The sequence below is a fragment of the Condylura cristata genome, unplaced genomic scaffold (genome assembly GCF_000260355.1).
Source record: "Condylura cristata isolate star-nosed mole 26May11 unplaced genomic scaffold, ConCri1.0 scaffold00031, whole genome shotgun sequence".
NCBI lineage: Eukaryota > Metazoa > Chordata > Mammalia > Eulipotyphla > Talpidae > Condylura > Condylura cristata.
In genome coordinates this window covers 24,963,310-24,975,606 of record NW_004567132.1, presented here as the reverse complement: position 1 = coordinate 24,975,606, position 12,297 = coordinate 24,963,310, and the positions used below count along the sequence as shown (strand labels likewise).

Here is a 12,297-nt window from a genome sequence, read left to right as displayed (position 1 = left end):
TGTCTTGATGTCTCAACTAGAACGCGAGCTCTTTGGGAGAGGGAAGCAAATCATGTATCGTAATTCATCTTTGTTCCTCCACAGGGCTTCACACAGAGCTTTTTAAATGCCCCGTCAGTGTTTGCGGTGAGTGAGTGAGTGAATAATGTGCGAGTGATTGAGTACGTGAGGCAAGCATCCACAGTTCCCCTCGACCCTGTATTGGAGGTTTGGTGCCCATGGCTTTTTTTCTTTTCCCTTTTATTAGGTGACTGGACTCTTTCATTTTGTCTACTCTTTGGAACTCAGAGAAGGGCAGGTAACCCTGTTGAGAGGTGTGACTAACTCCAAACTGATCCATTCGGGCAGAGAGGCCAAGCAGCCACCTCCGCCCACCAACACCTGGTCTGGATCTCAGCAGGTGTCTCTCTTCCGACACCTGTGTGTGTACCTGTGCCTTAATCCAGAGCCGTGTCCCACTTCAGTATCCTTCTAGAGCCTCCTTTTGTGTTAATTTGATAGCGTCTAACACGTGATTAACTTATTTGACTTTCCCCATTGTTTGTTTACTGCCTGGAGAATGAATTGAATCTGATGATTGATGCTATAATAGGAAAAAAAAATTCTCTCTTTCAATTTTGTTTGCTAATCCAATTTGATGTTACAAACAAGGTCCCGTCTTCATCCAGCATGCTGCTTAGGAGCCTGCTTGGCGTTGATGAAGAGCATGTGTGACTGTAGGATTTAACTCTAATGAAGCCATGGAGTTGAGAAGGAAGTACTAACACTCTTTGAATTACCTGTGGGAAATGTGGCTTTGTTTTCAGTTGTCTGACTCACTAACACCGTTTGTCTTTCTCCTCATTGTCATCAGTCACAGGCACTAGCTATTGGGGGAAGTGAGACCGGTTAGCTGGAGCCTTCCTGTGACTTGGTCTGTCCTTCTGAGTCCAAATTTCGCTGCCCTGCGGGGTCAGAACTTTCTAGTCAACGGTAGATATTCTATTAGGGGTAAAATGTTTTACCTGGAGTACCACACTCTCCAGGCCTGGGCTTCCCTAGGAACACACCTCTCCCTGACTAAGAAGAACATCAAAATATGGAATTTGGTGTGTGGTCATTTTCTTCTCCCTTGTAAACTGGGGAAGGGATTCGACATTTAAAATCGCAGATTAATAGAAAATTCAGTGACACAGGTTTCCTTCAGAAGTCCAATTTTGTGAGAGTTTTAGTGAAGAAAAAAAATACTTAAGAGTGGATTGTGCTCCCTTATCCCCAAGACACACCTGTGAATTCTAGGAGCACAGTTGCAGGAACCACTGAGCATGTCGTGTTGACGTGCCCAGAAAGCATTGAGGTGAGTGTGTTACAACAAGCAGTGGCAGCCAGCCTGAGCGGTCTGTCTTGGGCAATAAAGAGGTCAAGAGGATGACAAAATACAGGTACACTTGCTTCCATGAAAGGCCCTGGAGGTCTCCCTTTCCTGTCCCTTGATGTAAGGTTCTTCAGGGATAGGATGTTGAAGACAGTGTTGACATGTGGCATGACAGCCCACAGGTGTGCAGAGGTACTTGAGATAGGGTGACCTCCGTTCATGAAAAGGTCTCAGAATTTTTCACTTCTCCTATGGCTCATATTGCAAACTCAGTTTCAGCTGGGGAAGAAAGCAGTAAAAGACTTTTAAAAAACACTTCCATGCTGGAATTTACTTACCCTACTTCAGACTTAGTTTGGAAGGCCCAACATTTATTCTAGAGATTTTCAAATGATTGTAAGCAATCTTACTTTGTTGCAATCAGAGCCAGGTATGAGCCACTGAACAGTCAGATTTTGAATGGAAAATTTTCCATTTGGAAAGGAATCTTGTCCAATCCTTTAACTTCCCAGTGAAATTGCTAAGGCTGAGGAGGGCCAACCTGATGTAGACAAGGCCTCCAAAAGCAGAGCTAGGACGAGGCTCTTGGGGCTGGAGAGAGAATGCACTACCGTTTCTAGAGAGGATGTTTTCATTTCTGTTCTGTTTTTCGTTTTTGTCTTTTAATAGTTCTATGTCTTTTGGGGGGGCGTGGGGTCTCGATGGCATTTGTCAGCATCATGGAAGTCCTGTATTTACAAAATGGGGCCCACAAGGTGGTCTTAAGAGAGTGCTTGAGTGTTGCTGAAAAATGAATTTGTCATTTTTTAAAATTAATGCTTGTTTACAGTACAAAGCCCTAAAAATATAAAACATAGAGGGAAGAATAAATCTTACTTCTATCCCTGCCTCCTAATGGTATAGTTGTTTTAAAAGAAACTCTACAGCCTATCAGCAGGAGTTTTTCCCAATTGAATGTATTCATCTGGCTATTAACTCAGTCCAGCTGGACTCCCATCACCCCCTTAGGCCGATAAATGGTAATACATCTAACCATTCAACTTCTTGACCCTGATATCTGTCAGGTAGACCTGTCAAGTACTAAGGCTGCAGTAGTGAATAAAACAGTCCATAGGGAAGGCGCTCCAACATACAGGGCCAAAAATGAAATAGAATTGTATGGAAATCAAGGTTCCTTCACTAGCCAAAAGTAGACTGTTCCTCTTTGGTGTGATTTGGTAAGTTAATTGGGGGTCGTCGACACTGTTACCATTAGTTTTTGTGCATTCCAGGACTCCCCAAGTTAACTTAGCAAATCATACCAAGTAGGAACTTTCTATTTTTGGGTGGTGGGGAAATCTGTACAAGCAAGTACAGACTGCACGGAGGGCCTGTGACAGGCCTGAGATGATAAGAAGCTTCACTGAGAAGTGCGGCCATATCACGTCGGATGTGAAACGCTCTGGTTTCTAAGCCATGTCATTATTTTACAGCTGCTAAGAGAGAAAATATTGTCAGTTATATTAGGGTGTAATGCCTTTTCATTTAGGATTTTTTCTTCTACTTACTAAAAAGTCTCTTTAGACTTCAGAGGCATGTATTTTTTTGTGCATCACATGTGCAAGAACATAAATTGGTTCAGGTCTCCCTAACCTCACTTCTTCACTTTTAGAGTCCCACTTTTCAGAATCATTTTTCAGCTCAACTCACCAATATCACTTATGACCATGCCTGTCACTCTCCGTGCCTTCCACTGAGTCTGGGATGTTCATCCATGCCACCGTTGCCCATTCTGCCAGTTTGATGCTACCACTTTCTTGATCTTACCAGAAGGTGTCGATGGACGATGCCTGAGACAATCTGGACTCACATTCCTTCCTTAAGTGGGTCTTAAATGGTTTGTTAATTGAGCACACAGGGTTTCAGTTACCCATTCCTGCCCCGGAGAGATAACAAACAAGTGCATTCACGCGTAGACAATGGAAATTATGTCCGAGCAATAGCAATTATAAGACTCACCCTGATTTCAGAAACTACAAAGATAAATGTTTTGAAACTGATCAAAATCATTCAGAAGTCTAGGAGTAACTGGATACTTCATTACTTCAGTGACTTAGTGACGTCTAGGCCTTGGGTGAATGACTCAATGGAGCTTGTATCCACAGAACAGCAGTTCCTTTACACTCAGAAGCAAGAAGCAGGACATTAGAGGAGATAGCCTATTCTGAGGCACGAAAATACTGCTTCCAGAAACTCCTTAGTATATTTCCCTTTACTTTTCACTGGCCAGAACTGCACCCAATGGCCATCTATAACTCCAGGGGAGAACAGGGAACCTGTTTTTCTTACCATTCAAGAGTGAGGTTGGGAAGGACTTTTGAATGGTCAACTAGTGATATATTCCAGACTGAGGCCAGAAAAGTTTGTGATGCACTGCATTAAATAAGCTGTGAACTATAGGACGGCTCAAAGCTTTTAACATAGTAATTTGGTTCGTTGAATATAGAGAGTATGGTACTAAGCTTTTCCAAATGTAGGGAATCCAAATTTCTTTTCCTAAAATAGGAAACCCAACTTGCAAAATATCAACTCTAGATTGTTCCCAAAATAACAAAGTGAAGGTCCGCTGGAGCAAAGCCTGGGTGGCAGGGTGGAGCAGGGTTCATTTAAAGTGAGTGGAAGCGAGGTTTTGAGTAGACTGAGAAGGACTGAGAGGGTTACAAATGAGAGCAGCATATTGATTTTTTGCCATCTCAGTTTGTTTTGACGCTTGCCAGCTAATTTGTTTTCAAGAACCTTGTTTTCATACTGCTGTGATTTCCTCGGAGACAGGACTGAGTTGATCCTGAGCTATTATTATCTACTTCTCTTTCCTAACTTCTGTCAATTCCAGTCTTCATGATGCTAGTGATATTGGAGCTAGGTTGGCTGCCTTCTGGGAGTAGAATTGAGTGCTTTGCTAAAACGGACATGTGTGGTGTCTGCTGACACTCTCTCATTGCTAGCAAAGGCATTGCTAAGCCTTTGCAAGAGTTGGCAGACAGTCTAATGGAGTTAGTCTCTGCCACTTATGTGGCCAAGGGACCGTGAAGCTCCTCCTAGTCTTTTGGCCAGGAAGGTTCTTTCTATTTTTTATTTCAATAGGAATGTATTTGTCTCAGGCACCAGGAGCAGTACCATCATCATAGTGGACATTTTTGGGACACATATTGGGCTTTGTCATGAGTGTCTTAATGGGCATAATCTCGTTGAATCCTCATCACCATCCTGTCATGTGGCTGGTATTCAGCAGATGGGAACAGGGAGTTGAGGAGAGGTTGAGGTCACCCAGTGATAGAACTGGAATTTGAGTCCAGGTGGACTGTAGACTCTGTGGCCTTTATCTTCTGTAGTTTCTGTAGCTCTTCCCTGAGGTTACTTTTACACTTGTCTTTTTACATTTTGTAAGAAATCAGACTATATATTTTTTGTCTTTCCTAATAACACCAACACAGTACCTTGCTGTAAAAAGCTCTTCATAACTGATTGTTGAACAGATAAATGAATAAAAGGGAAACACAACGAAAAAATCAGTGGTGGTTTTAGCCATAAAACCGAACTTTGAATTCCTCCATTGTAATTATCAGAATATTTTCTCCCTCTTCTCAGAAATTCAGTCTATTTTCTTCTAATTCCTATTTCTCATCTAAAATGCTTATAAATAAAATAATCATGGACCACTGCTGATAGATTGGAGGGAATCACTCCATGTTCTCTGCCAAGACTGTTCAGTGTTAATATGTAGAAGGTGAGACCTTAACCCCATGTCCACTGATGTGCCAGAGCAGTGTTTGAGGCAAACCAGCACTGTCTGCTTTGCTTGCATGTACATTTCTATACAATTTGAATAAAATTTGATGACTTAATTAGCTTTCTTTTTATTGTTAGTTTCCAACAGACATGGTTTTTATATGTTTGCTAGATTGAGAACTTATCTTCATATTTTAATTCACCTTTGTTTTATTCTGATGTTTCTAAGCCTATCTGCAAGCTCCTTTGTTCCCTCTTTCCTCTAATAACTCATTCTGCATTTGACTCTTCCACTAAAGTCACTTCAGTGACTTTCAGTGTTTTTGGTGGTGTATTTTCATGATGTAAAATGTAAAAAACTTCCCCAATCTTTGCTGCCATTCTGGAAGCCCCTTAGTAATCTGTGTGGCCTTTGTGTGTTGAATTGACCCCACCCAGCCCAGAGCTGCCTTGATAGCTGCTCACATTGACTCTCTGCTGTTTGTTGGTTCTCTCTGATCTAATTGTGCCTAATTGTCCCCAAGTCCTCCAGTCCGGACCTCTTGAGTGTGTCACTCTTTCCTTTGTTATCCAAATAAAATACTTCCTCCGCTACCACTGCTGCTCTGGGTCCCTGTAGAAGTCTGCACAACTCCCTAGTATTTGCGAAGTGGCCAGAGTTGATCGATTTTCCCAGTGGTGACTTGTCTGTCTTCACCCAATTCTTTTTTTTATTTTTTTTTTAAGATTTTTTTTTTAATTTATTCATATAGAACTGGGGTACAGGTCAGAGATGTGGAGGGTGAGAGGATTCACCAGGGACAGAGTGGGGAGCAGAACAGGCCGATCTAGGAAGTGCACTGCTGAGGGGAGCAGCGGGCAGGTCAGGAGAGGTCTGCTGCGCCATGTGGATCTCCTCCGGGGCAGGCAGGGATCGAACTCATGCGGAAGTGGCTTAAGCTTCTTAGTGCAGTGCTTTAACCCGCTGCGCCACCAGGGAGGGCCCGTCTTCACCCAATTCTTAATGACCCCAGCCTCTTACCAGCGCCCACTCCTCTCTGGTTTCCTTTTCTGCCAAATACAGTCTCCCTTCCCTGCCCCTGAGTCCTAAAGCAAATGCTCGCATCCTGGCATCTGCCCTGCAGTCCTTTCTTGTACAACGATTCTCTTGTCCAGACAGCAAGGACCTTCCCTTTCATAACAATAATATCACCGGTTGGTCCTGCTTCCCTCAATAAAAGAACAGCTTCCCCTGAGGTGAATTCTGTGACTTCCTCTGCTGTGAAATGGTTACAGTCAGCAGTTTTGCCTTTTAAAAATAATATCATGTTTTCCTTCCTGACTCATTACCTTTCGGGTATTTTATAAAGCTCAAGTGTGACAGTGGAAGTGAGTGTGTCTCATCCACAGTAATGTGAACAGGGAAGAGAAGTTGCTGTTGTCACACGTTAAAAAAATACTGTCTGTACTTTATTTCCTCTGAAAAGAGTAAGGACTGAGCACATAGATTATTAGGTTTTGATTTTCTGACCAGATTGTTGCACACTGGAAACTGAGAAAATGTAATTATGTAAGGATTTTTATTAATATAAACTCAGAGAAGCAGCAAACCACCCCTGGAGGTAAGGAAGGGCACACAGCAGACATTTCCTTGACTTGGAGGTCTGTCTGGGGCTTTCACTTGTATCCTGGAGGCATCTGAAGGAGAGGATGGAGTAGGAACCCCAAAGACAATTGCTGAGCCCCGCAGGAAGCCCTGGGATATCCCAGGGGCCCTCTCCACACTCCTATCGACTACACAGAATTGCTCTTTGCAGACTCCTTCTCCCAGGCTGGATTTCTTGCTGAATGTCAGCGCTCCTTGCTGGCCTTCATCAAGTTTGCCCCTGACTCCCAGTTGACTCCATGGTCTGTGGGTCAGGCCTCTGACATGTACCCCTCCTGTGTTGTGTTCAGGGACAGGGTGCCTTATCGGAGAGACTCCGGAGCTTCAGCATGCAGGACCTCACCACCATCAGGGGAGACGGTGCCCCTGCCCCTTCGGGACCCCCACCGCCAGGGTCTGGGCGAGCCAGTGGCAAACACGGCCAACCCAAGATGTCCAGGAGTGCTTCTGAGAGTGCTGGCAGCTCAGGTAGGTATCATTCTCATCCCCTATTTTCTACCTTGGGCCTTGGGCCTCACTGGCTTTGAGAGAGCCCTGGTGTGCTATGTGGTATGTCACCAGGCCCTTGCTGGGGACCTGCCCCATACACGTCAATCAGATCATGCCAGGCCAGCCAAGGGGCAGAACACCACCCAGTCAGGACAGGAAGCTGGCCTGGGGACTCTGATTGGTGGCAAGTTTAGGTCACCTGCACTAAGAGTTCCTCCTTTTCCTTCTGGCTCTCTGGGGACTTTGGGTAGGAGGGGGTGGTGGTAGTCCTGGGCCAAGCCTAGAGGGAACAGGCACAGCTGGACCTGTTCTTTTCCTTTCTGATCCTGTATTTTCAGAGGGACTTACCTGTCTTGAGCACCGTGTCTCCTCCTACCCACACAGAACTTACAGCCCCTGTGGTCCCTATGCTCTGCATGAATATTTATGGCCTTCCTTCTTACTTTCTTTTCTTACATTTCTGTCTTACCACTGAATCCCCTTCACCATACATACCCTTAGCCACCACACACCGGGGCCACAGCAGCTCTGAGGTCTCATTTCTGTGGAGGTGAGAAACCACCTCTGAGGCGCCTGCATCAGGAGTGAATTAGGGACCTCAAACATGCAGAGCCCTGGGCCCATCCCCAGAGAGCTCCTAAGTTGGAATGAGACCCAGAGCTGTGCTGCCACTGAGGGGTAGCCCTGTGTGGGGCCCACTGACGTCCGCTCTATCAGTGGGTTTTTTCCTTGTGGGAGGTGGGAGCATGGATTAGGGGGTTAGGGAGCTAGGCCTGGGCTCATGATGTCCCAGACTGTTTCTCGGGGAGGTAATGGGGCTTGGTTCTCAGGAACTGAGCACTCCTGCTGCCAAAGAAAGGGGGTGCAGGACAGTTCTGGATCACCACCTCTGCCACTCACCCCTGGTGAGCAGTTGGGCCTGAAGTTGGGAAGTAGCTACTATAGCTATTCTTGTTTTTTAACTTTCTATGGTTGCACTTTATTATTATTTTTAAAGATTTGTTTATTTATGCTTACAAATCTGGGGTACAGGCCAGAGGTGTGGGGGGGGTTGAGAGGATTCACCAGAGTCAGAGTGGGGAGCAGACCAGGCAGATTGATGGAGTATACACTGCTGAGGGGAGCAGCAGGCAGGTCTGGAGGGGTCTGCCGCGCCATGTGGGTCACCTCGGGGGCTGGGGGTCGAACTTGCATGGAAACCTCTGCAGCCAGCTTTGCAGTGCTGCTCTCCAACCTGTTGTACCACCAGGAAGCACCCTGGATGCACTTTATACTGTGAAAGTGTCCAAGGAAAATAATGAGGTGGTGAATTCCCTGCCATTGGAAGGGTCCAAGCCAAAGTTGAATGGTCATGTACCAAAAAGGATTCATATGTTGACTAGGAAGTGGCCCTGCTCACCCTCTCCCTCTAAGATTCTATGTTGTCATTTCTAATAGAGGGGACCACGCAGAGCAAGTAGACTCCGAGAGATCTTCCCATATCAGTGCCAGGTAGAAATGGGTGTGGACTTTGTTCTGGCTTAGGCCCTACCACCTGCCACTAGCACTGACTCTCTCTGTCACTCCCCAGAGAGACGCAGGGAGCTCTCTGGTCACAGGCCTGGCAGGCAGAGTTCATGGAGAACCAGAGAGCCCTTGATATTGCAACATGGCCTGGCTTTCCTCACTGCCTGCTCTTGGGTCTTGGCGCCTGTGGGTTCAGTGGGCAGCAAAGGAAGGTGCTGACCCAGCAGGGAAAGTAGGGACTTTGTGTGACACTCCCCAGCTATTCTGGAGCCTAAAATAGAGTCATCCCAGAAAGAAAGACAGGTGAAAGCTGCCGCAGAACCTGGGGCAAAGCACCCGGGTCAGAGGCTCTGAGCTGTCATAATCACTGAGTTGAGGGTCAAGGTGGCTGAGAAGATATCTGCAAAGGACACCCAGGTCCATAGACTGGTGTGCCTAGCCAGCCCCAAGGGTAGGCCTCAGGGTGGGCTTTTAGGGGGAAGAATCTCAAATCTGGGCTTCCATTCTGGCGGGGTGACCCCAGGCCTAAGTCGAGATAGCATATGCACAGATTCACATGGAGATTTGCTGGCGGCAGATAGCACCACTTGTTCCTACTGAGCCTCCATTCAACCTCAGAACCTTTCTTGGAATGATGCCTGGATGGCACACAAATGAGGTTTCTCCTTTGAAAACAGGGCACAATAATTTCTTTGTGTCTTAAAGTTGTGGGAAGAGTAGACATATATAACTTGCAAACCCTGGACAGATGGCAGTCATTGAAGGCAGCCTGGGAGAGAGCAGGTAACAAGTAGTGGCTGCAGCCTCTGGCACTGAGTGCAGCAGGAAGCAGCAGTGCACACTTGGGTAGATCTCACAAATGATGCCGCAAGGAAAAAGCACAAGAGAATGCAGTATTATCTAACAATGTATAAATAAAAAAATATATGTCACATTGTGCAAAATAAAAACATGAAGTTTGCCAGAACATACTTCCCAACCCACAGAATGAACTGGGAGGTATTTTGTCAGACACCATTTATCAAACACCTGGGAGCAAACAAAAGAAAAGAAGGCATGACCCTCATTTTCGTGGACTTGGAAGCATTTTCGTGAATACCTGCTGTCTACCTAGACCCAGTGGTGCATCAACAACAATGGACTGTACTAGGCAGCAGCCAGTTAGGCCTTTGACCAACTGACCAGACAGACACTAAACACTTTCTGAGCTCATAGATTAGTCTGAGAATATTTGCTGGAGCTCAGTCTGAACTGGAAGACGCAGGGTGGAGGGCAGCTGGGTAAATGTAGTTGGAGTTACTTCCCAGTGGAAATTTAAACCCAACCCCTGCCTTCACGAGAGCTGTAGGACACAAGAACTACCTCGGTGGGCCAGGCACTGCCATTTTCTAGCATGTGAGAGGAAGCTCAGTCTGGGATGAGACTCACATTCCCGAGTCTCCTGTAATGAGCACCCTGGGATTCCCATACCTCCCTGGGACCTCCCTGTTTGCTGGGACTGGTTCCTGTCAAGTGGGGGAGATCACTGATGGTGCCCCCCATCCCTACAGTGTGTACCTGCTGCTCCACCTGCAGAACTCGGAAAGGTGAGTAGGCAGCCGACCTTTCTGCAGTGTGCTAGACTCGCTTTGGAAGGAGGTTCTAACCATAAATTAGCACCTGATCTTGGGGCTCCCTTTCAGCTGCATGGTCTTGGGCGGGGAGAGATTTCTGGAGGGTGACTCCTGAAAGCAAAAATATGTATTATCATGCCTTTAGGCTGGAATTTAGAAACAGCTTAAACAGAGTGGTTCTGGCTCAGGGTGTCTCAAAAGTTGTGGTCAAGTCGTTGACCAGGACTGCAGTCGTCCGAAGCTTGACCGAGACTAGCAGATCCACTTTCAAGATGGTTCCCTTGTGGCTACTGACTGGAGGCCTCAGTTCTACTACATGAACCTCTCTGGGGCTGCTTGGGAGTCCTTCCAGCAGGGCTGCAGCACGGCTGCTCACAGCGTTTCCAGGTGAATGATGGTGGAAGGGAGGACCTTTCAGAACTTAGTTTTTGAAGTCACACACCTCCTCTTCTGTGTTCTGTTCACTAGAAGTGAGTCACCGAGTCCAGCCCACACTCTAGAGGATGGGAATTCATTTCCTTTTCTTGAGATGGGGGAGGTTTGCATTAAAGAATGTGTGATTTTTAAAAAAATCACCACACCACAGGGCCCTAGTACCTTGTGCATGGGGAACTTACTCAGCATCTCTGAAGTGCAAAGCCCTGCAGTTTCAGGGATTTGGTCCCAGTGCAGCCAAGGGAGCCCTGGTCTTGCTTTGCCACTTACTAGCTGTGTAACTGCGTGAACCACCTAACCACTCGGGTGTCCTCACCTGGTAGAGAAGCAGGTCTCCCGCTTCACCGCACTGCACTGCTGTGAACATGGCTGTGACAAGACTTTTTGAAGTGGCATTATTATTGTTTCATTGATGGAGCCTGGAGCAGTCAGCAGAGCTCAGGGAGGGAGTGAGCCCGGCTTCTCCCCATCCTGCAGAGACTCTTGCAGCCCTGGGTGTGGAGGTGGGTGTGGACCTGCCCACCGCTGGCCATGCTGTTCTCTCCTGACCTGCTCCAGCGGTCTCTCTAACCTTAACGAGACACAAAAGTAGTAGAGCTGGCGGCTGGGCTAACTCAGCTCCCCTTTACCCAAGTGGAGACACTGCCCTTTGGCTTAGAAAGCAAGAGGAACAGCCCTGCTCAAAGGCAGAGGCCCGGCCCTCGCCTCACCGGGTGGAGAGCAGGGTGGGGGCTGCATTACAGGAGGTGTTGTTCTTCTCCTGGATTTCTTCATTGTTAAACTTCTTGATGCAAAGCTTTTTTTTTTAATTTTTAAGACCTGGAGCTTGGGAGGCCTGTTAATGCAAAGTGAGCTGACAGGACAAGCCTTCTAAGCAGGGAGCACAGAGGACCCGTGTCCTCCGCCAGCTCCAACTCTGATCAGCTGTGTGTGTTATCCATGTATTTATAAATGAAGTCATTACGATAGAACTCAAATAAGTGGACGCCATCAGTTACAGCTCAGTTTTTAAAAAGAGAAGAAGAAATGGAGGGCTGCATGCATGCAGCCACACTGCAGCATGGACTCACTTCCAACACGAGTCACCAAGTACAAGTTGATGGGAAACAGCCACGCAATCCCCGTGGCCTCAGATGCAGTTCCAGTGGTTATTTCTACGTATTCATCCTTTTGGCTGTTGAGTTTGTAATTTCCGTGAGCCATCCAGAGAGTCTCTATTTCTGGGCCCTTGTCACCTGCGTGAACCTGGAAGAGCAAAGCTGTCTTCACCATTCTTTCCCCAGGGGTCTGCTCCGCTCTGTTGTACTCTCTGGAAAGCCCTCACCTTACGTGATCGCCATTGGATTCTTAATCAGAAGCTACTTTCTAGCTCATTTAAAAATAATTGAAGTTAATTATGGGGATCTAGTGGAGTTGATCTTCCAGCCATTGCTGCAGGCTGTGTGGACATAAGCTGTGCCTAGGATTCCTGAGAGGGAGTAGGGGGC

The 12,297-nt window shown here is 46.7% G+C and overlaps 1 protein-coding gene across 1 annotated transcript in view; it reads left to right on the top strand.

Annotated features, from left to right (window-relative positions):
- The window catches only part of REEP1 (receptor accessory protein 1), a 93,253-nt gene that overhangs the window by 69,293 nt on the left and 11,663 nt on the right, over positions 1-12,297 (top strand). The window contains exon 6 of the mRNA XM_012731551.1: positions 7,058-7,235. Coding sequence (XP_012587005.1) covers positions 7,058-7,235 — 178 coding nt within the window. The remainder of the gene's footprint in view (positions 1-7,057; positions 7,236-12,297) is intronic.